This window comes from Heterodontus francisci, chromosome 7 (assembly GCF_036365525.1).
Source record: "Heterodontus francisci isolate sHetFra1 chromosome 7, sHetFra1.hap1, whole genome shotgun sequence".
Classification (NCBI taxonomy): domain Eukaryota; kingdom Metazoa; phylum Chordata; class Chondrichthyes; order Heterodontiformes; family Heterodontidae; genus Heterodontus; species Heterodontus francisci.
The window spans coordinates 100,760,574-100,785,856 of NC_090377.1; the positions used below are offsets into that span (position 1 = coordinate 100,760,574).

Genomic DNA, 25,283 nt, shown 5'->3' on the forward strand with positions numbered 1-25,283 from the left:
CTGTTCCAGCTCTTTGAAAAAGCCTGCCAGTTTTCCATCTCTTGAGAAGCTGAGAAGCAAGTGTAAGAAACTGCTTGAAACCCCTGTTACTGCATTTTCCCTGGAAAGCCTGCCCAACCTGATCGTCAACATCGCCTGCGAATAACTGTTCTAGGAAGATCCCAGTGACAGCCGTCTATATGTATTTGGGACACCTTTTTTCTTCAAGAATTAGCAAGTATTTTTTACCAATGTATTTTTTTCGTACTGGAGCTCTAAAAGTAAATCTCTTTATTTTTTTCGGTGTGTGTGCACGCACGTGTGTGTGAGACACGCTAAGGTAAAAAGGGAACTTTTATATTTCAATCTGTGTTGAGGCTTTGCTACGTTGCCAGTTACTTGGGTTATAATAAACTGATAATTTTGTTGTTTATGAAAGAAACCTGGTTGGTGTTATATATGAAGATTAAAGCCCCCACAACTATTACATTTCCTTTGTTACAATCTCCAATAATTTCTCCCTTCCCCTGTCAGCATTCCGAAGGGATCGTTCCCTCCGCGACACCCTGGTCCACTCCTCCATTACCCCCACCACCTCGTCCGCGTCCCAGGGCACCTTCCCCTGCAATCGCAGGAGGTGTAATACCTGCCCATTTACCTCCTCTCTCCTCACTATCCCAGGCCCCAAACACTCCTTTCAGGTGAAGCAGCGATTTACTTGTACTTCTTTCAATGTAGTATACTGTATTCGCTGCTCACAGTGTGGTCTCCTCTACATTGGGGAGACCATGCGCAGACTGGGTGACCGCTTTGCGGAACATCTCCGCTCAGTCCGCAAGCAGGACCCTGAGCTTCCGGTTGCTTGCCATTTCAACACTCCCCCCTGCTCTCATGCTCACATCTCCGTCCTGGGATTGCTGCAGTGTTCCAGTGAACATCAACGCAAGCTCGAGGAACAGCATCTCATCTACCGATTAGGCACACTTCAGCCTGCCGGACTGAACATTGAGTTCAATAATTTCAGAGCATGACAGCCCCCCATTTTACTTTCATTTTTAGTTAGTTTTTCTTCCTTTTTTCTTTTTTTTCTCTTTTTTTTTACATCCTTTTTTACATTTTTTACAATCCTTTTTTTTTTGCATTTATTTCATTTCATCTTAGTTTGTTCAGTTTGCTTACCCACTGTTTTTTTCAGGTTTGCACTTGCTGCTGTTCAATAATCAGTGTATTTACACCTAATCTGTACTAATGCTTTGTCTTTCAACACACCATTAACATATTGTTTGCCTTTGCTCCGTGACCTTTTGGTCAGCTATGTGGCCTGGTCCAATCTGCACCTTCTCCTTTGTTATCTCTTGCCCCACCCCCACCTCACTTGCTTATAATCTGTGACTTTTCTAATATTTGTCAGTTCCGAAGAAGGGTCACTGACCCGAAACGTTAACTCTGCTTCTCTTTCCACAGATGCTGCCAGACCTGCTGAGTGATTCCAGCATTTCTTGTTTTTGTTCCAATAATTTCTTGTTTAGTGCTCTGTCCAATGGTATAACTTCTGCTAGGGGGCCTGCAAACTACTTCCATCGGCATTACTAAATAAATATGCCTCATTGCACAATACTAGATCTAAAATAGCTTTATCCCTAGATGGTTTCACAAAAATATTTTACAAAGTCTTCTTCCATTCTCCCTTTGCCAATTTGATTGGTCCAGTCTATATGAAGATTAAAGACCCCACAACTATTACATTTCCTTTGTTACAATCTCCAGTAATTTCTTGTTTAGTGCTCTGTCCAATGGTATAACTTCTGCTAGGGGGCCTGCAAACTACTCCCATCGGCATTTTCTGACCTTTGCTATTCCTAATCTCCACCCTTACTGATTCTACCTCCTGATTTTCTGTGCCAAGATCATTTCTCATTAATGTCTTTGTGCCATCCTTTATTATCAAGGATATCCCTCCTCCTTTTTCCATTCTGCTTGTTTTTTTAAAATGTTGTGTACTCTGTAATATTTTTTTCCGACCTTGGTCACCTTATAACCATGTCTCTGTAATGGCAATTAGATCTAAACCATTTATTTCTCTTTGTGTCATTAGTTCATCTCTCTTATTGCAGATGCTTCCTGCATTCAGATAAAGTGATGTCAATTTTACTTTTTTACAACTATGCCCTGCATGGACCTTACTCTCTGCACTAGTACTGTTAAACTCTTTGTCCATTCCTGTCCCACTCAGTTTGTCTTTACCCACATCGATATACTTTTCTATTGCCTCAACTTTTATCTTTGTAATTCTAAATCTCCCTTCATCTGCACCCTCTTCTCCCTCTGTTAGTTTAAAGCCATTTTTCCTTGCTCTGACCATATTTGCTAGTGCACTCTTATGTTTGTACGTTCTGTCCCTTCCTGTCACACTTTGGTTACCATTACCTGTATCACTACCCTACAATATTGCCTTGTCCTTTCTCTTTAATTTTTCAAATCTCCCCTCACGTGAACCGTCCCCCCAACTATTTAGTTTAAAGCCCCCTCTACAGCCCGAGTTATATAACTCGCAAAGACACTGGTCACAGCATGTTTCAGGTGAAGACTGTCCCAGTGTTACAGCTCCCTCTTTCCGCATTAGCAGTGCCAATACCCCATGAATCAAAACCCAGTTCTCCCACACCAATCTTTGATCCATGCATTCAACTTTCTGATCTTATTTACTGTATGCCAATTTGCTCATGGCTCAGGTAGTAATCTAGAGATTATTACCTTTGTGGTTCTGTTTTTTAATTTAGCCCCTAGCTGCTCATATTCCCTCAGCAGAACTACTTTCTTAGTCCTTCCTATGTCATTGGTACCCACATGGATCATAACAACTGGATCCTCCCACTTCAAGTTCCTCCCCAACCTTAAGGAGATGTCCATAACCCTGGCACTGGACATGCAACACAGCCTTCGGACTCACGCTCTCGGCTACAGAGAACAGTATCTATCCCTCCAACTATACTGTCTCCTACTATAACTACATTCCTTTTAATACCCCACTTGAATGGCCCCCTGCACCACGGTGCCATGTTCAATTTTTTCATCCACCCTGCAGTCCCTTCTCTTGTCCACGCAAGCTGCAAGAACCTCAAACTTGTTGGACAAATGCAAGTGCTGAGGCCTCTCCATTACTACCTTCTGGGTATCCATACCTGCCTCACTCATAGTCATCCCTTTCTGTCCCTGACCACGGACCACATCTGAAGTACCGAGCCTAAGGGTTGTGACTGCCTCCTGGAACAAAGTGTCCAGGTAACTTTCCCCCTCCCTGATGCATTGCTGTGTCCGAAGCTCAGACTCCAGCTCATCAACTCTGAGCCGGGTTCCTCGAGCTGCAGACACTTATTGACTATGTGGATCACACTGATGTCCACCAGCTCACACATGCGACAGCTGCAACACATCACCTGCCCTGGAATCTCTATTGTGTTTTATTCAACTTATTAGTTTCAAGTTTAGAACCATCACTCAACTGTTGTCTGTAGTTATATTAAGTAGTTTAACTAGCTAGGCTATGAATTTAATGCAACCTTCCTTATATCTCCCCAGCACAAGTTCAAACTATTGCCCCCGCTTAGAAGGAGAAAACCTTAAAACTCATCAACCAATCACATACCTGCTCACCTAATTAATGTCTTTGAAAACTCACTAGCTACTGGGGGCAGAAAAAAAGGTATAAAAAGCAGCAACTCCTTCCCCTCTGCGCCAAATTTCCAAGTTAACACTCGTTTTTATCCGCACTCAGTCCTCGTTGTCTCCACTCTGTGCTCCCACTCAGAAGTGGGGATGTTCGCCGATGATTGCCCATTGTTCAGTATCTTTCACAACTCCTCAGATACTGAAGCAGTTCCATGCCCACATGCAGCTTGGGCTGCTAGATAGTATCAACATTTATGCCAGACAAGTGCCAGGCAATGACCATCTCCAACAAGAGAGAATCTGGCCATCTGCCCTTGATGCTCAATGGCATTACCATCGCCGAATCCCCCACCATCAACATTTGGTGGTTACATTGATCAGAAACTTAATTGGACCAGTGTTGTGAATACTATGGCTACAAGAGGAGGTCAGGGGCTGAGAATTCTACAGCAAGTAACTCACCTCCTGACTCCCCGAAGCCTGTCCACCACCTACATAGCACAAGGCAGGAGTGTGATGGAATACTCTCTACTTGCCTGAATTAGTACAGCTCCAACAGCGCTCGAAGCTTGATACCATCTAGAGCAAAGGAGCCTGCTTGATTGGCACCCCCATCGAGCACTTTAAAAGTTCGCTTCCTCCACCACTGGCACACAATGGCAGCAGTGTGTACCATCTGCAAGATGCACTGCAGCAACTCGCCAAGGCTCCTTCAACAGCACCTTCCAAACCTACAACCTCTACCAACTAGAAGGCCGATGGCAGCAAATGCATGGGAACACCAACACCTGCAAGTTCCCCTCCAAGCCACACACCACCTGACTTGAAACGATAACACTGTTCCTTCACTGTTGCCGGGTCAAAATCCTGGAACTCCCTCCCCTAACAGCACTGTGGGTGTACCTACCCCACATGGACTGCAACGGTTCGTGAAGGGGGCTGACCACCACCTTCTCAACGCCAGTTAGGGATGGGAAACAAATGATAGCCTTGCCAGCGACACTCATATCGATGAATGAATAAAGAAAGGCACACACTGTGAGATTCACTCCTACAGCAAATTATGGCCTCTTGTGTTTGGGGGAAAAAAATGGGCCAGATCTTGCTGGAGTGGATCATCTTGTGAGATATGCCGTTAGTTAGACTTTTTCTTGCATTCTTCAGCTCAAATTTTTGTGCCTAAACTTGCTGGAAGTGCGAGCTGATAACTGTGTGGCGAGGTCAATGAGGTATCTGGTGAACAGTGGGACCAATAGTTTATCTCCTTAACCAATAAGATTTAAGGGTTGAGAAAGAAACAGAGGAACGGCCGAGAAGGAAATAGAGTGATTAAGGTGGGTGAATTAGAGTCAAATCTGGTGCCAAAAGAAAAATAAAGAGATGGAAAAAAAGATTGGATAAAGAAAGAGAAAAAAAAGAAACAGAAAGGTAAACTAAGAATTTTTTTTTTTAAAGATTTGACCTTTCATCACAACTGGAAGAGGTTAGAGATTTAACAGTATATAAGCAAGTCTGCAGCCGGGGAAATGGGGGAGGAATGTTGAGGGGTGGGGAGGTGGAGGATGTTCCAGTTTTGATGAAAGATCATTGAGCTGAAATGTTAACTCTGTTTCTCTCTCCACTGATGCTGCCTGACCTGCTGAGTATTTCTAGCGTTTTCTATTTTTATTTCATATTTCAAGCATCTGCAATGTGTTGGTGTTGTTTTAGTGGATTGTAAGAGTTGCTTGATATAATCAATACAAATTCTGTATGTGCACTGTTACAAAAGTAAAGAACACACAAGCACTAGCTCAATCTGGGTCATTAAATGCAACCTAAAAGCACAATCTGTCTGTATCCTGTCCTAACATCCAGAACAGTTCACTCTCTTATATTCCTTGAACACTTCTTGATGTCTGTGCTCTGATTTTTAAGAGCTCCTCCCATAGCTCCCACTGAGATCAAAAAAGGTTTCTAACACCAAAGCATAGTGTCCTTCTGAATAACCAGATGTCATCAACGAATTGTCCATTGCTTGGATCTCTGACAGAACTTCCCATCTTATATTGTAATTACCATTCCTCTGCCTACTATCTGGAACTCAACATAAAGCTCAGTTGGGAATCTAACCCCTTAAGAGGCTAGTTTTCGCGAAAACACTACCTTAACTGTCACCCATGACTCAGTTGGTAGCATTCTTGCTCTGAATGAGAGAGTTGTTGGTTCAAGTTGCACTCCAGGACTTGAGCACAAAAATCAAAGCTAACAGTGCAGGGCTGAGGGAGTGCTGCACTGTCAGGGGTGCCGGCTTTTTGGTGGGATATTAAACCGAGGCCTTGTCTGCTTTCTCAGGTGGGCATAATAGATCCCACAGCACTATTTTGAAGAATAGCAGGGGAGTTATCCCAGTGTCCTGGCCAATATTTATCCCTCAATTAACACCACAAAAACAGATTATGTGGCCATTATCACATTGCTCTTTGTGGGAGCTTGCAGTGGGCAAATTTCCTGCAACGTTTCTTGCATTAGAAGGGTGACTACACTTCAAAAGCACTTCATTGGCTGTAAAGCACTTTGGGACAGCCTGTGGGAATGAAAGGCGCCATATAAATGCAGGTCTTTCTTTAACATAGTTCATATCAAAATTATTTCTGTGAAAAAAAATGGCCAAAGAATCCTGGACCACAACATTGCTGTTAACCAATCATTTGTATATGCCCGCCCAAGATCTGTCATCACTTCTGGTGAAATTCTGTCTAGACTCTGGCATGAAGAACATGTACTTGGATAGATAGTGGGGACACTGGATGCCCGTGGAAATGCACACGAGCGTGAGTCTGTGCTTTCAGAAGACAAGCAATTAAAGTTTGATGCCAAAGAAATTTATAATATCTTTCAGGTTTCAAAACTGTTTAAGCAGGATTCAACAGTTTAAGCAGCTAGTACCAAACAACTTAACATAAATCATCAGTCCTTTTGTATATTTGGATTTGTTTTTCCTGTCTCTTTTGCTGCTGCTGCTGCTTGTAGCTACTCCTTCCAGGAGATCTGCTGTCATGGTATGTCACGCTCGTCTATCTTGTGCCATCCTCACACATCCACTGTAGCTTGTCTGCAACCGCTCTGTGGCATCCATCATCCAACTACGCCTAGGTCAACCTTTCTTTCTGCTGCCCTCCACTTTTCCATCTAGAAGAGATCTCTGTAGCTTTTCAGCTCTGATCAAATGGTCTATATACTGATATTTTCTTTACTGTATGTCACTTTTTAAAGTTCTTTTTTCTCTTGCATTTTCAAGCACCTCTTCATTTGTCTTATGGTCTCGACAAGGAATTTTAAGCGTACATCTTGTTCCCCTTGTTCAAAAAAGGATGTCAAGATAAGCCCAGCAACTACAGGCCAGTCAGTTTAACTTCAGTGGTGGGGAAACTTCTAGAAACAATAATCTGGGACCAAATTAATAGGCAGGACAGACCCAGAAGAGGTGGCAGCACAGGGTATACAGGCGGGAGGGAATTGCCCTGGGAGTCCTCAACATCGACTCCGGACCCCATGAAGTCTCATGGCATCAGGTCAAACATTGGCAAGGAAACCTCCTGCTGGTTACTACCTACTGCCCTCCCTCAGCTGATGAATCAGTATTCCTCCATGTTGATCACCACTTGGAGGAAGGACTGAGGGTGGCAAGGGCGCAGAATGTACTCTGGGTAGGGAACTTCAATGTCCATCACCAAGAGTGGCTCGGTAGCACCACTACTGACCAAGCTGGCTGAGTCCTAAAGGACGTAGCTGCTAGACTGGGTATGTGAGTAACTCACCTCCTGACTCCCCAAAGCCTGTCCACCATCGACAAGGCACAAGTCAGGAGTGTGATGGAATACTCTCCACTTGCCTGGATGGGTGCATCTCCAACAACACTCAAGATGCTTAACACCATCCAGGACAAAGCAAACTGCATGATTGGCACTCCGTCCACAAACATTCACTCCCTCCACGAACGACCGACAGTGGCAGCAATGTGTACCATCTACAAGATGCACTGCAGCAACGCACCAAGGTTACTCAGGCAGCACCTTCCAAACCTGCAACCTCTACCACCTAGAAGGACAAGAGCAGCAGATGCATGGAACACCACCACCTGCAAGTTCCCTTCCAAGGCACACACCATCCTGACTTGGAACAAAATGCCATTCCTTCACTGTTGCTAGGTCAAATTCCTGGAACTCCCTTCTTCATAGCGCTGTGGGTGTACGTACCCCACATGGACTGCACGATTCAAGAAGGCAGCTCACTACCACCTTCTCATGGGCAATTAGAGATGGGCAATAAATGCTGGCCTGGCCAGCGATGCCCACATCCCATGAAACAAATTTTTAAAAAATGTGGATTAATTAAGGAAATCCAGCACGGATTTGTTAAGGGAAAATCATGTTTTGTTAAGGGAAAATCATGTTTAACTAACTAGCTGGAGTTTTTTGATGAGGTAACAGAGAGGGTTGATGAGGGCATTGCTGTTGATGTGGTGTACATGGACTTCCAAAAGGCATTTAATACAGTGCCGCACAACTAATGAGCAAAATTATAGCTCCTGGAATAAAAGGGACAGTAGCAACATACAATATTGGCTGAGTGACAGGAAACAGATTAGTGGTTAATGGATGTTCTTCAGGCTGGAGGCAGGTTTGTCGGGATTTCCCCAGGGGTAAGTGTTGGATCCCTTGCTCTTCCTGATATATATTAATGACCTAGATCTTGGTGTACAGAGTACAATTTCAAAATTTGCAGATGATACAAAACTTGGAACAATTTTGAACTTTGAGGAGAATAGTGTAGAAGTTCAAAAGGACATCGACAAGTTTGTGGAATTATCTGACAAGTGGCACAAGTTCAATGCGGAGAAATGTGGTGATTCATTATTGTAGGAAGAACATGAAGAGACAATATAACATAAAGAGTACAACTCTAAAGGCGGTGCAGGAGCAAAGGGACCTGAGCGTATATGTGCATAGGTCATTGAAGGTGGCAGGACAGGTTGAGACAGTGGTTAACAAAGCATACAGTATCTTAGGCTTTATTAATAGAGGCATAGCGTACAAGAGCAAGGAGATTATGCTGAACTTGTGTCAGGCACTAGTTCAGCCTCAGCTGGAGTATTGTGTCCAGTTCTGGGTGCCGCAATTTAGGAAAGATGTGAAGTCATTGGAGAGAGTACAGAAAAGATTCACAAGAATGGTTCCCAGGTTGAGGAACTTCAGTTATGAATATAGATTGGAAAAGTTGGGACTGTTTTCCTTGGAGAAGAGAAGGCTGAGAGGTGATTTGGTAGAGATATTCAAAATCATGAGGGGTCTGGACAGAGTGGATAGGGAAAAACTGTTCCCACTCATGAAAGGATTGAGAACGAGAGGGCACAGATTTAAAGTAATTGGCAAAACAAGCAAAAGGGACATGAGGCAAAGTTTTTTTATCGCAACCAGTGATTAGGATCTGGAATGCACTCCCTGAGATTGTGGTGGAGGCAGGTTCAATCAAGGCCTTCAAAAGGGAATTGGACTGTTATCTGAAAAGGAAGTATGTGCAGGGTTACGGGGAGAAGGCGGGGGAATGGCATTAAGTGAATTGCTCATTCAGAGAGCTGGTGTGGACACGATGGGTCAAATAGCCTCCTTCTGCATTGTAACAATTCTGTGGTTCTGTCTTAGCATCCACATTTCAAAGGCCACAAATTTCTTCCACAGATTTGTACTTATTGTCCAGGTTTCTGAGGCATACAGGAAAGTGGATAGAATGTAGCATCTTATGAATTGTTTCCTTGTTAAAAGCTTGAGCTTTCTTGTTGTTAACACATCCTTCAGCTTCACAAAATTACTTCTGGCTATCTCTTTCCTTCTTCTGACTTCAACGTCACATCTACCATCTTCTTTTAGCATTTGCCTTAAATAGACAAACTTATCTTCTTGTCCCAGTGTGACGCCATCCACTTCAATCTTCACTCGAGTTACTTCCAATGTATTCCTTCTAACTACCATTGTTTTTGCCTTTTTGGTGTTCATACTCAATCCATATTCTTTCAAGCTGCTCTTATCAGAAAACATTGCAAAGAATGACATTACTATTCCACATTCAAACTGCAAATATCACATGAATGTTATATTGCTGAGAGGATTAGACTTTCTGCTATATCAAACAATTGTAGTTTATCCTTTATCTAAACTTTCTAGGCAGAGTCAAAGTAAATGCGATGCTACGTCTCAGTAAGATAACAGGTTAAGTAGTGTCACTTCTTGCTAATCTATCATGCAGTGAACCATGATGTCATTGGCCCTTTCATATTCCCAGCTAATTTCTCTCAATATAATCCTGAGGAAAGATAATTACAAACATTGGAATTTCCACTTAACTGAACATTTGATAAATGACTATTTACAAATGAGCAGATATTTAAAAACTAAAATGTTCATTAGTTTTACTGTTATTAACTGAAGAAAACCTCAAAAAACACAACCATGACCTCTCTGTCTTTGCAAACCACCACCAGCCTCCACTCTCCCTTTCCTCTCCAAAGCTCTTGAACATGTTGTCGCCGTCCAAACCCATCCACATTTTCCCACATCTCCGTGTTTGAATCCCTCCAATCAAGTTTCCACCCCCCCCAACAATGACGAAACACCCCTTATCAAAGTCATAAATTACATTCTATGTGACTGTAATTATTGTCACTTTTCCCTCCTCATCCTTCTCAGCCTTGCTACAGCCTTTGACACACTTGACCATACCATCCTCCTACATCCCCTCACCTCCGACATCCGGCTAGATGAGACCGCCTTCAGCTGGTTCCATTTCTATCTATCCAGCCATGGCCAGAGAATCACTTGCAATGGCTTCTCATCTAATTCCCACAATATTACCTCTGGTGTCTCCCAGGGATCTATCCTTGGCCCCTCCTATTTCTCATCTACATGCTGCCCTCACAATATCATATGAGAACACGTCAGGTTCCACATGTAGGCTGACGATATCCAACACAACCTCACCATCACCTCTCTCAACCCCTTCATATCCTCTGATTTGTCACATTGCTTGTCTGACATCCAGTACTGGATGAGCAGAAATTTTCTCCAGCTAAATACTAGAAAGTCCAAAGCCATTTTCTTTGGTCCCCACCACAAACTCTGTCCCTAACCACTGAATCTGTCTTTCTCCCTGGTCATTCTCTAAGTCTGAACCAGAACATTCACAACCTTGGTGTCTTATTTCATCCTGAGATGAACTTCCAACCCCATAGCCATTCCATCATCAAGACTGCCTACTTTCATCCCTATAACATTGCCCATCTTGGCTCCTGCCTTTGCTCATTTGCTGCTGAAGCCCTCATACATCTATGCCTTTGTAACCTCTAAACGTGACTATTCCAATACACTCCGTGGCAGCCTCCTATCTTCCGCAAAACTTGAACTCATCCAAAACTCTGTTGCCCATACCCTAACTTGCACCAAGTCCTGTTCATCCATCATCCCTGTACTCGCTGACTACATTGACTCACAGTTTGGCAACATCTCGATTTTAAAATCTTCATTTTTGTTTTCAAGTCTCTCTCGGGCCTTATCCCTCCTTATATCAGTAACCTCTACCAGCACCACAACCCTCCAAGATCTCTGCACTCCAATTCTAGACTCTTGCCCATCCCTAACTTTAATCGCTCCACCATTGCCATGCCTTCAGCTGCCTAGGACCTAAGCTCTGGAATTCCCTCCCTAATCTTTCCATCTCTCTACCTCTCTTTTGTCCTTTAAGATGTTTCTTAAAACCTACCTCTTTGTCGTAAAATCACGCCTTCTGAATTCACATTCTGACTCTGGTTATAGTTTGAACCATTTCAATCCCTATTGCATAGCATTCAAAATTACCTTACCTGTCCCACTCACACCTATTGCGTATAGTTCCAGTGTATCACACCACTCTTATTTGCACCTATTATATATAGTTGCAGTGTATTAAAGGTGTGCAAAGAAAACGCGACCGAGTCAGTACCCATGTACTGATGTAAAGGCCTGCTACTTGGCCCAACCCTGACTGGATCCGACGACACGTGTCAGGTTCGGGCTGGGTCATGTCAGGCTTCCGGCTCCGGCATTCGGACTGGGGTCGGGTTTCCTTTGCACACCTTTACAGTGTATCACGTGACTCTCCTTCACTCAAACTGCAAGTTATGGCTAATCCAGAACTAGATGCCAGACAAGATGTCTAGTAGCACAAAGGCACTGGAGGTGTCAGGAGAGGTAATGAAAGGATAGCTGGGCGTCATCAGCATATTTGTGGAAGCTGACCACATGTCTCCGGATAATGTCACTAAAGAAGCAGCATTTTTTTTTATTCATTCATGGGATGTGGGCGACGCTGGCCAGGCTGGCATTTATTGCCCATCCCTAATTGCCCTTGAGAAGGTGATGGTGAGCTGCCTTCTTGAACCGTGCAGTCCATTTGGGGTAGGTACACTTACAGTGCTGTTAGGAAGGGAGTTCCAGGATTTTGACCCAGCGACAGTGAAGGAATGACGATGAAGATGAGGAAAAGCAGGGAGCTTAGAATAAATCCTTGGAAGACACTGGAGGGGATGGTGCAGGGGTGGGAAGAGAAGCTGCTGCTAGCAAATTCAATCTGAGACAAAACAGTAGAAAACAGAACAATACATGTTTTGTAGCAAAATGTTCACACATCTGATGTAAAATTCTCTCCAGAAGTAACTTACTGGTTTACTGGTTACTGTGTTTATAAATAAGGTATTGCCTTCTGAACCGTAGTATAAAGGAGACCGTGTTGGTGCTGCCAGAGATAGACCCTCACATAGTAGGTTTTCAACAAGCCACTGCAGACAGAGCACTGCCAGGACAAAACATAAATGGCTGCCTTTGATAGTTAGTAATGGCTACCGCTGGTCACTGCTGTTCCTGAATCCAGGAGGGCTGAGCACTCATGGAGCTTCTGCCGATTGTATGACTGTGTAGGGTAGATTATCTGAACCCTTGCCCATGGCAAGGTACTTTACTTGCTGCAAATGCATATTGGAAAATCATGGGCAGAGGCCTGGGATTTTCTGATGCACCGGAGGCATTCAAGGTACCTCATTATGGGCAAGTACTCAGAAAATCTACTCTTGTGCTTGCTACTGATTGGAAAAATAATTTTAAAAAAACACAACCAGGAATCCATGTTGGAGTATTTTGTTTGGATATGTACTCTCAATTATACGGCACAAACTAAATAATTTCTCATACAGCTGACTTTGGATAAACGGATACCTTATCCAAGCACTGAGTTCTAATGTACCGTGGCATTTCCCATTTAATCCAAAGTGTACTATTACGGGTCCGAGCATAATATTTAAATACGGAGCCTGGTCCCCACACACAAAAAAAGTGTTGCCCATTTCTTTGCTCTTTAAAATGATTTGTGTTCTATCCTTTCCTGCAGAATGAATGTCATTTCCTTTAAGTGATTATTTTGAAATTAATGCTTTCACTATGATCTTTATTTTCTAGACATCATGCTGAATTTTCGGACAACATATGTCAGTAAGTCTGGACAGGTTGTCTATGATCCTCGCTCAATTTGCGTACACTATGCAACTACCTGGTTCTTTGTGGATCTTATAGCTGCACTTCCCTTTGACCTTCTCTACGCATTCAACATCAACGTGGTGAGTGTATCTGCTGAGGAAATAGTGAAATTCAGAAAACTACAGATTGAATTGCAAGCACATTACCTATTAACTCTGCCTGATGCTCCTGAAGCAGCTGTAGCTTATCTCTATTTGCTTTAGGTTGTGTGGCCAATTTTATGAGTCCAGAATACGAACATATGAATTAGGAACAGGAACGGGCCACTCAGGTCCCTTGAACTTGCTCCTCCATTCAACTAGATCATGGCTGATCTGATTGTAACCTCAACTCCACATTCCTGCCTACCCCTGATAATCTTTCACCCCCTTGCTTATCAAGAATCCATCTAGCTCTGCCTTAAAAATATTCAAAGACTCTGCTTCCAGCGCCTTTTGAGGAAGGAGTTCCAAAGACTCACGACCCTCTGAGAGAAAAAATTTAAATGGGCGACTTCTTATTTTTAAACAATGATAACTAGTTCTAGATTCTCCCACAAGGAGAAACATCCTTTCCACATCCACTTTGTCAAGACTCCTCAGGATCTTATATGTTTCAATCAAGTCACCTCTTACTCTTCTAAACTCCAGCAGATACAAGCCTAGCCTGTGCAACCTTTCCTCATAAGACAACCCGCCCATTCCAGGTATTAGTCTAGTAAACCTTCTCTGAACTGCTTCCAATGCATTTACATCCTTCCTTAAATAAGGAGACCAATACTGTACACAGTACTCCAGATGTGGTCTCACCAATGCCCTGTATAACTGAAGCATAACCTCACTACTTTTGTATTCAATTCCCCTTGCAATAAACAATAACATGCTATTAGCTTTCATAATTACTTGCTGAACCTGCATACTAACCTTTTGCGATTCATACACAAGGACACCCAAATCCCTCTGCATCTCAGAGCTCTGCAATCTCTCACCATTTCGATAATTTGCTTCTTTTTTATTCTTCCTGCCAAAATGGACAATTTTACATTTTGTCCACATTATGCTCCATTTGCTTCAGTAGCTTTTTTGCTATTGGAAGAATAGTTTGGTGCGGCGTGACATTAGTCTTTGTACCAGACTACTTTCCATGCCTTCGGTAGGTGTGTTTCTCCACTCGAGGATTGCCTTGTATACATCTGTGCCAGAATTGCTCGATTTCTTTATGATTCCTTTGGCAATTTTCACTGCCGCCTCAGCCTTTCCATTTGACTGGCGATAGTGTGGAGATGATGTATGGTGTTGAATTTCCCAATCCTTTATGAAGTGGCTGAATTCTTCACTGGTGAACTGAGGGCCATTGTCGGTCATCACAATGTCTGGAATGCCGGAACGACTGAAGTGTGCTTTCAGGCATTCTACAATCTCACCGATAGTCATTGAAGTCAGCTGATCTGCATCCCAGTAGTCAGAATAGTAGTCTACGGTGACAAAATAATCAGTACCTGTGAGAGTGAAGAGGTCTACTCCCAGCTTCATCCAAGGTCTGTCTGGGATGTCATGTGTCATCAGCGGCTCTTTAGCTTGCTTAGCTTGGTACTCATTGCACACACTGCACTGGCTGATTGGTCCTTGATTTCATTGCTCATGTTTGGCCAGTAGAGCACTTCTGTTGCCTTCCTCAGACTCGACTCAATTCCTTGGTGGCTTGTATGGATGTGCTTTAGCATCTCTCCTCTCAACTCTTTAGGGATAATGACTCTATTTCCTTTGTACAAGATGCCATCTTGGGCTGTCAATTCATCTCTGTAAGCCCAATATGCTCTGTGACCAGTGGAGTGTCCTTGATGCTTTCAGGCTATCCTTTCATCACTACTTCTTGCAACACTTGTAAAGTTGGATCTTGTTGGGTAGTTCGCTTGATTTGAGCAAGGCGTGTGCCTGTCAGATTCAGTGTCTCTGCTGGGTTGATGACTTCCAGAGCATGTTGAGCTGCAGCTTCACATTGGATCTGGAAGATTTCACACTCTGTCGTAGCATCCTCTACTTTCTTCACCTCCAGATGATATCTCTGTAACCGGAGTAACGTTCCTTGCAGACGCTTTGGAGCAGATAGTAGTGGCTTGAGGAAAATGCTTTGAGGTGGCCTGTAGTCAGACTCGACTGTCACTTTGTCTCTTCCAAGTAGGTATTGATGAAAATGTTCACAAGCAAAGACAATGGCCAGGCACTCTTTCTCGATCTGAGCATAGCATCATTCTGTTTGCGTTAATGCGCTGGATGCAAATGCAACTGGTTGTTCTTGCTGCATTATGGTGGCTCCAAGTCCTTTCCCGCTGGCGTCATACTGCAAAGTGACTTCATCATTTACATCATAGTATTTCAGCACTAACATTGCCGTCACTAGTTGCTTGATTTTAGTGAATGTTGCTTCTTGTTTTATGCCCCAATACCACTGCACGTCCTTGGCGGTGAGTTGGCGTAATGGTTCACACTCCGACAACATATTGGGCAAGAATTTTGCTAAATAGTTGATGAATCCAGCAAATAGTTACACTGCTTTTACATCTAGTTGGTTGCCGCATCACTGCTACTGCTCTCACCTTTTAGGAATCTCGACGAAGACATTTTGCTGTCAGTACATGACTTCGGGCATCTTTATTTGCAATTTTTTCTTGTTCAGCTTCAGTTTCATCTGGTGAGCTCTGTGCAGCAGTCACACTAGATTTTTATCATGGTCAGCAGTGTCTTCTTCCATTGAGTCTCCGCATTCATAAACTAGCAGATCATCCACTATAGCTTCCACTCCGTGAAGACCGCTAACTATCTCATGCTGTCTGTGTTGCTACTCCTCTGGAGCCGTGGAAATGCCAAACAGCATGCACAACCATCTGTATCTCCGAATGGCGTTCAGAATGTAGTTAGAAAGATGCTGCTTTCATCCAGCTTCACTTGCCAGTAATCATCCTTCACATCTAGGGTAGTGAAGAATTTTGCCTTTGCAAGTTGTGGCAAAATTCCTTCGATGGTTGGCATGGGGTCGTGTGATCTCTTCAGAGCTTTATTTAGATCCTTTGGTTCGATGCATACTCTCAGCTTTCCCGGTTGTTTCACTGCTACCATGCTGCTAATCCATTCTGCAGGAGTTGTTACTTTCTTGATTACTCCCTTCTTTTCCAGCTCTTCTATCTTGTCTTTCAGGCTGGCGTTGAGGGCAGCTGGACCTTTCCTCAGGAGATGCTAAATTGGTCTTACCTTCTCATCTACTTTGAGATGATATTCTCCAGGAAGACATCCTAAACCTGTAAATACAACATTGTACTCCTCTAGGATCTGTTCCACGGTCAATGGTTTAGTGTGCTGCGACACATTGCAAATCTCTTTTTGCATGGTGAGGGTTACCAGTCCAAGCTTTAGACTTACTTCAGCTGAGATGAGTGGCTTTTGCTTGCCGCCTATGATCTGGAACTCCAGATCTTCGTTCTTGCCATTGCATTGGGCTCTCCGAGTAACTTGTCCTCTTGGCACTCATATGGTGCCATCATATAACCTCAACCTTACTTTCAAGGGCTTCATTTTTGGATCGCCATGTTGAGCCACTTTGCACAGGTCTGTGAAGGTCATGATGTTGCATGATGCACTGGTGTCTATCTGGCACTTAATGTTAACTTGATATTCTCCTTCTGCAGTCATCGTTCAAACAGTCACAAACCATTTATCACCTATCGACCTGTCTGAAACAACCTGTTGAATGGTGTATAGTGATTCATCAGAATCTTCAGCTGACAGCTCTCCAGTGGCCATCTTGTTGTGCTTCCTTCTAGCCAAACACTTGTGTGCAGAATGATTCAGCTTCTTGCAGTGAGAACACTGCTTTCCCCCTGCTGGACATGCCTTCTTCTCCTGTGTGTGATGTCCTCCACAGTTTTTGCATCCTGCCCTTTTGTCCATGATCTTTCTGCCCTTTCGGCCTGGAATATCTATCAGCATAATGCAAGGCCTGATCTGTTCTGCCATGAGTAAGCTCTGGCTACTGACTTAAAACCTCAGCACTTCTGCACATGTCAATCGCTTTCCTGAGAGTCAGTTTCTCCTCTCTCAGTAGACATGCTCTCACTGCACGATCGCTTATGCCTAATACAATCCTGTCTTTAATTAGATCATCTTTTAGTTGCGCAAATTCACAGGATTCTGCGAGGTGTGTTAGTGCAGTCACGCATAGATCAATGGACTCTTTTTCACTTGGGCCCTAATATTGAACACATACCGTTCATATGTTACATTCACTTGGGTTTCAAAGCATGTCTTCAAGGCTTTCAAAATTTCTGCTGTCCATTTTGTTTTGTTCTTCAGAGAGATTTAGGGTGGAATACACTTTGTAACAGTCTTTCTCTAACAGTGATTACAGTGTAGCTACTCACAGCTGCTCTGGTTTGTTAATTAAATCTGTCACAATTTCATAATTTGCCATTGCAAGTGGAAAAACTGCCAGTTCTGTTTCATATCACCTTTCATTACGACCAGCGCAGGCAGAGGAAAATTTGCAGCCATTGTCTAACCCTCTACTTTCAGCTGTTTCCTTATTCCTTTTCTGTGGATCCCTGTACCTTTTAGCAGTTGTGACCATTCTTGTGGCCTTTGTTCCGTAGCTGTGCTTCTTCACCACTCAATCTCAGCTCCACTCTGATACCATGTTACAAGCTCACAGGACACCAGTCTGGTATGTATTTGTCTTTAAGGAAACTGACTGTAATGGCTGCCTGCAGTCAGAATGCCTCATGATAGAGGTCACATGACCACAGCAAGCCAGGAGGCACATTGGTACAGTATTTCATTTCTATCCCAAACAGTCTAGAATTGAGTCAGCCTGCTGGTGCCTTGAATTCACCAGTTCACTTGGTGGATTTCAAAGCACTGGGGGATTTCAAAGCACTGAAGCAACTGTGCATGTGAGGTGGGGAGAAACCACCTATATTGGATCGGCTGCCCATTGAACAGAGGCGGGCTGCCAATTTAATAGTTAAAGTCCCAGCTTCATGGGAGATGGCCTCCCCGCAGCAGCCCAGCAGGACATTGGAAGTGAAGCTCCATGGCCCAAAGAGGGAGCTGCGGGTAGGGAAGACCGCCCAATGGCTCCAGTGGGCCATCCAGAGGGTCTCATCTGCTTGGCCCCTCTGAATTTTAATTTAAATCGTACCTGTCTGAGGGGTGCCTCTATTTTGAGGCACCCTTTCGATCTCCGACCTGCTTCAGAAGCACCTACCTCTCTTGGTTGGTCTTCCGAGGCTCTAGAGCTGCCAGCCCTCTGATTAGGTCAGCAGCATTGAGAACCCGCCCACCATCCTTAATTGGACAGCGAACCTGGAGTCAGCCAATTAGGAGGCTGCCTCTGCAAACATTGCAGAGCTGGTCCCACTGCTGGCAAGTGCAGGTTTGGGATCCCCATCGCATCCCAACATCAGGGTCCCGAAGCCCATGGGAAAATCCTGCCTATGGACTTATTATTGGATCATAGAATGATGTCTCCAACTTAAGTAAATAGCTCAAAACCCTAAAGACCCAGTGACAAGGTTATGATACCAATTACTGAAGTCAATGAGATGAAAAGAAAAAAGTTACACATTGTAATGTGGTCAAAAAAAAATAATTAAATGAGTTAAAAGGTCAATTTTTTTTAAAGCAAGATTTTAGTGTTACGACCAGGTGAGGAAAGGGTCTCTGTCTCTTTCCTGGTTTGGCCGTAACAGGGTTTAACTTTTAAAACGCAGTGTTTTTAGCTTCACCTCAATGAGTCCTTGCTCACGGCTCTCTAATTGTAATTGTAAAGGAATCAATCAGACAGGCTTTCTTAGGTTTAAACAGGAAAGACGTAAGTTTATTAAGCTTAACACTCTGACTCCGTTAAAATTATTAAAAATACGCGATGAAACTATGCTAGCATGCATATGCAATAAACACAAATAGATACAGAGGAGGAGAAAGAATTCAAGGGGGAGGGTTTGGAGTAGTAAATATAATTCAGTTACTGTCTTTGGTTTGGATGTAAAGACCTTATATGGAGTTAAGTCTTGCAGTTCTCACTGGGGCCCAGTGCACACTTTCAAACTTGTTTCGCTGGTACCAGAAGGCTGAAGAAGTCCTCCTAAGCTGCGTCCATGGTTCCCTGGAACTTTTCTGGAGAGAGAGAGACAGAGAGAGAGTGTGCTTTCTTCTTGAAGTTCAATTGCAGTCTGCCCAAACCTTTCTGTGAGGCACAATTCAATCAATTCCCAGGTTGGCCAGCAGGTTAGTCATGTGACCAGCTCTTTGTTTGAAACTGTATCGCCTGCGAAGGTTGTTGATTCTTCAAAGCTTACTAGATACACTCGGTTGCGGGGGCGGGGGTTGGGGTGCTGGCTCTTACACAGACAATGGCTCTCAATGTATTTTCATCATCACTGTTGCCCACCCAATCTTGCTAATTGAATCAGGGAGTATTCTCATTGTCTCTCTATTCAACTGTCTCTCAGAATGCAAATATGCAGCCACGTTTTCAGCCATTCAGTTCTGTGGTCTTTTTAAACCAGTTATGTTCAATGTCCAGTAAAAATTCAAATAGTATTCCATATGACAAAATTGATATGTTTCCGTTTGACAGGTGTGGTTTTGTCACATTAGAAATACTGACTAGTAATGGAACAGCATATTCCCAGTGCTTCCTTACAATGTAAAAACTCATTTATTCCAGAATTCTCCTGTTCCTCTTTGAGTAGTGCCATGGACAAGGAGCGAGTGCCTGAGTTTAATGTCTGATTTGAAAACTGTACTTCCTGCAGTGCAGCACTCCGTCAGTGCTACATTGAAGCATGAGTCCAGATTTTTCCTCAAATGCAGCTGTGAAACAATACTGCTCTATTCTAAAACAATATGGCTTTAGTCTAAACCTTTCCATAAAATTTTGGTTGATAAATTGAGAATATTTCTGTAATTTATAGGTGACATTTTTTTGTAACAATCTACAGCAGTTTTGGAGCATTGGTTTTCAAACTGGGATCTCTGGACCTTGAGTCCTTTGAGGTAAATAACATTTCTGTCATGTTGTATTGGTTGATTATCTGTCATACTATTTCTGTTGTTGGCTACTTACTTAAGTACTTAAAAAGTGTTCTCTTTGGAGGGTTGACACTGTCTTGAGGATAGGGAGCCATGAGGATGTGCAGGGGTCTTCTCATAAAATAGTTGAAATCCACTGCTGTGATCATATGCCAGTTACAGTGATCCTTCCCTGAAAGCAATGACACTGCAGAATAATTGCTTACAATCTCATTACTGTAGGTTTATTAGCAAGTAATCTGTGGTTGATTATCAGCATTTAACTCTGACTAACCTTTCACTCTTAGCTTAAAAATAAACTTTCTATCAGGCAAAGTGACATTTTTGTGATTGTTTTATTTCCACAGTATTTTGGTGTTCATCTTCTGAAAACTGTCCGTTTGCTCCGCCTGCTACGGCTGCTTCAGAAACTGGACCGTTACTCACAGTACAGTGCTGTAGTCCTCACACTGCTCATGTCCATGTTTGCCCTGATAGCACACTGGATGGCCTGTATCTGGTACTTCATTGGACAGAAGGAAATTGAAGCCAATGACCTTTCTACCTGGGAAATCGGTAAGTGATGCCACTTGTATAGGTCAGCTCAAACTGCCAGAGCCTTATGTAAGTGCAGTAACCTCTCTGGATCTACAGTAGAGAAAGGGTTAGCTGCTCACCTATAAAATATCCTCCAGGGGGTAGTTTGTATTGATTTCCTCATGTTGATTATTACTTGCATTATTTTATTCAAGAAAGGCGAAAGACAGCTCTTAATTTCCACTCCATAAAAACTACACAATAATCCACCAACACCCCATATGGCATTGGATTGTGTACTTATAGGCATTACAAACATTTACAATATTCCTTCTTTTGTGTCACTTGGCAGCACACACAGGAAGCAATAAGCTCATGGGCTATAAGTTTAATGGACCTAAAGACATTTGTTTGATGAAAATTCTACAAAGAAGCTGGTAGATAGGAAGGACAGGAATGATCCAGTAGCTCCCTGAAAAATTGCTGTTACAGTTTTTAAGTGCTCCTTAGATGTAACTTGTCCTGTGATAAAAACATCATTGAGGATGAGGATGTTTGTGGAATCACCTCCTCCAGTTAGTTGGTTAATTGTCCACCACCATGCACGGCTGGATGTGGCAGGACTGCAGAGCTTAGATCTGATCTGTTGGTTATGGGATCGCTTAGCTCTGTCTATTGCATGCTGCTTACGCTGTTTGGCACGCAAGTAGTCCTGGGTTGTAGCTTCACCAGGTTGACACCTCATTTTGAGGTATATCTGGAGCTGCTCCTGGCATGCCCTCCTACACTCTTCATTGAACCAGGGTTGGTCTCCTGGCTTGATGGTAATGGTAGAGTGAGGTATATGCCAAGCTATGAGGTTACAGATTGTGGTTGAGTACAATTCTGCTGCTGCTGATGGTCCGCAGCACCTCATGGATACCCAGTTTTGCATTGCTAGATCTGTTCGAAATCTATCCCATTCGGCATGGTGGTAGTGCCACACAACACGATGGAGGGATCCTCAATGTGAAGACGGGATTTTGTCTCCGCAAAGACTGAGCAGTGGTCACTCCTACCAATACTGTCATGGACAGATGCATCTGCGGCAGACAGATTGGTGAGGATGAGGTCAGGTATATTGTTCCCTCTTGTTGGTTCCCTCACCATCTTCCGCAGACCCAGTCTAGCAGCTATGTCCTTTAGGACTCGGCCAGTAGCGGTGCTACTGAGTGATGGACATTGAAGTACCCCACCTGGTGTACATTCTGTGCCCTTGCCACCCTCAGTGTTGTTCAACATGGAGGAGTACTGATTCATCAGCTGAGGAGGGTGAGGTTGGTGGGAATCAGCAAGAGGTTTACTTGCCCATGTTTGACCTGATGCCATGAGACTTCATGGGGTCTGGAGTCAATGTTGAGGACTCCCAGGGCAACTCCCTCCCTACTGTATACCACTGTGCCTCCACCTCTGCTGGGTCTGCCCTGTCGGTGGGACAGGACAAACCCAGGGATGGTGATGGCAGTGTCTGGGACATTATCTATAAGGCGTGATTCAGTGAGTATGACGATGTCAGGCTGATGCTTGACTCATCTGTGGCACAGCCCCCAGATGTTAGTAAGGAGGACTTTGCAGGGTCGGCAGGGTCGGTTTTGCCGTTTCTGATGCCCAGGTCAATGCCGGGTGGTCCGTCCGGTTTCATACCTTATTGACTTCATAGCAGTTAGATACAACTGAGTGGCTAGGCTATTTAAGAGTCAACCACATGGCTGTGTGTTTGGAGTCACATGTAGGCCCAACCAGGTAAGGACAACAGATTTCCTTCCCTAAAGGGCATTAGTGAACGAGATGGGTTTTTACGACGAGGGTTTCATTAGACTAGCTTTTTAATTCCGGATTGTTATTAATCAAATTCAGATTCCACCTTCTGCCACGTTGGGATTCAAAGGCATGGTCCCCAGAGCAGTACCCTGGATCTCTGGGTTGCTAGTCCAGTGACAATACCACTATGCACCATCTCCCCATGCTCCTAATTAACTCCAAAGGATCATTGTAGTATTTCCGATCGAGGCTACAAACAAGAATGAAAACTGCTTTAGTTTTCTGATCACCCTAATTATAAATATCATTTGTATTTTGAGTTTGTTTTTGATTCTTTTTGCCATTTAATCAGCAGCAATTTACAAAATATGGGCTAAATAAATTGTGGAACTTGAGCAATATTATGTTATATGTCTGAAGGAGCAAAGTAAGAGGAGTGCTGAATGGGTTAATCCCCAGAGGCTGGTTCTCCTGCATTTGTGTGACAGAAGTGAGTCCTGTTAGTGTACTACATTTAGTTTCACTGGGGCCTGGAAGCTAATCCACCTTGATAAAGTGGATGATGAATTCCAGTTTGCTAATTGAATGATTATTGAATTTACCAGTGCTGTCAGTTCAAAGCTCCATTAACGTTGCTTAATCAGTGTATTGGCTCAGTAGTTCATAGCAACAAGAGGCTATCAAAATGCCATGGAGAAGATTTTTGACTTTACCGCCTGGATGATGAGCATCGTCTGGGGACGAGGGCAGAGAGGAAAGTCAAGGAGGAGGATCACATGCTAGTAACAGAGTCTGGCTGGGTGTCTTTCCATTACTGGAAGGAAAATAAGGCAGATGCTGTCACCCACCTGTCTTCTGCCCTGCCCCACCCTGGCAGTAAAGATGAAAATCTACTACTGTTTTATTTTCTGATTAAATCTTTAACCTTTCACCCACAGTACAGTTTTCTGGTTTGTCAGTTTTAGTCACTGCATAGAGCCACTGGTTTGGTAACTAATGCTTAATGGAACTCAGTAACCTAGGGCTAAAAAGAAAATGTTCTCAATCTTAGAGCATTCATCATTAAAGTTTGTTGCAGCCTTCGGTTCCCACCACTAACTCCATTGGCTACAAATAGTGACACCACGAATCTGGTCCAGAATGGAAATGATTGGGTAATTTCCCTGTCAACCAAATCTGGAGTCCGCACTGCTGTAAGAGAATGGGATTGATTTTCTGCACATATTTTGTATATAATTATCCTCCACTGACTGCATTTTGCTGGAGAGATCACCTTGCTTTTCTCGGGAGATGTTGCTGTAGTTTCCGTCATGAATTCTGCTGTATTTCGTAAAGACTTTTTAAAAATGAACTCTGTAGGGCTGCTATAGTGCACTGTTTAAATAGGCTCTGTTTGTTGAGTAAATAGACATTGCTTGCTGTAAAATAGATGATTTGCTGTTAGTTTTCCATTAGGCTTATCCCCCTCCAACTCACTGGCTGAGCCAGTGCACTCATTGGCTGACACGGTGATATCAATGGACACTATGAACTCCATTCCCATGCCACTGATTCTGTCGCTCTCCCTAACCACTGTTGGAGGCTGCACCAGACCATTCGCAATCTTGGTGTTGTGTCTGAACCCAAGCTGAGCTTCTGACCCCATATCTGCTTTATCACCAAGACCTCTGTAACATCCCCTGACAATGCCCCTGCCTCAGCTCATTTGCTGGTGAAACCCTTTTCACACCTTAGCTACCTCAAGACGTGACGATTCCATGCTCTCAAGGCTGAGCTCCCACCTTGCACCCTCCGTAAAGGTGAGCTCATTCCAAAACTGCCCCTATTCGAACTTGTACCATTCCCATTCACCCATCACTCCTGTGCTCGCTGACCTACATTGGCTCCCAGTCCACAATGTCTCCATTTTAGCATCTTCATCTTTGCTTTGAAATCTCTCCATGACCTTGGAGGAGGTGGCTCCACAAATAACCCCATCCTCAATGATGGGGGAGCCCAGCACATCAGTGCAAAAGAAAAGGCTGAAGCGTTTGCAACAATCTTCAGCCAGAAGTGCCGAGTTGATGATCCATCTCGGCCTCCTCCTGAAGTCCTCAGCATCACAGATGCCAGACTTCAGCCAATTCGATTCACTCCGCATGATAGCAAGAAACAACTGAAGGCACTGGATACTGCAAAGGTTATGGGCCCTGACAATATTCTGGCAATAGTACTGAAGACCTGTACTCCAGAAATTGCCGCACCCCTAGCCAAGCTGTTCCAGTACAGCTACAACACTGGCATCTACCCTGCAATGTGGAAAATTGCCCAGGTATGTCCTGTACACAAAAAGCAGGACAACTCCAACCCAGCCAATTACTGCCCCATCAGCCTACGTCTATATCGCCATTCCTTCACTGTCACTGGGTCAAAATCCTGGAACTCCCTCCCTATCAGCACTCTGGGTATCCTACCTCCCATGGACTGCAGTGGTTCAAGAAGGCAATTAGGGATGGGCAATAAATTCTGGCCTAGCCAGTGACACCGGCATCCCATGAATGAATAAAAAAAACCTTGCCCTCCCTATTTCTGTAATGTCCTACAGCACTACAACCCTCCAAGATCTGTGTGCTCCTCCGATTCCAGCCTCTTTCACAACTTCGATTTTAATTACTCC

General features: G+C 43.7%; 1 protein-coding gene across 1 annotated transcript in view; it reads left to right on the forward strand.

Moving 5' to 3' along the window:
* The window catches only part of kcnh3 (potassium voltage-gated channel, subfamily H (eag-related), member 3), an 868,694-nt gene that overhangs the window by 586,666 nt on the left and 256,745 nt on the right, over positions 1–25,283 (forward strand). Inside the window, exons 6-7 of the mRNA XM_068035730.1 lie at positions 13,170–13,327; positions 20,659–20,866. Coding sequence (XP_067891831.1) covers positions 13,170–13,327; positions 20,659–20,866 — 366 coding nt within the window. The remainder of the gene's footprint in view (positions 1–13,169; positions 13,328–20,658; positions 20,867–25,283) is intronic.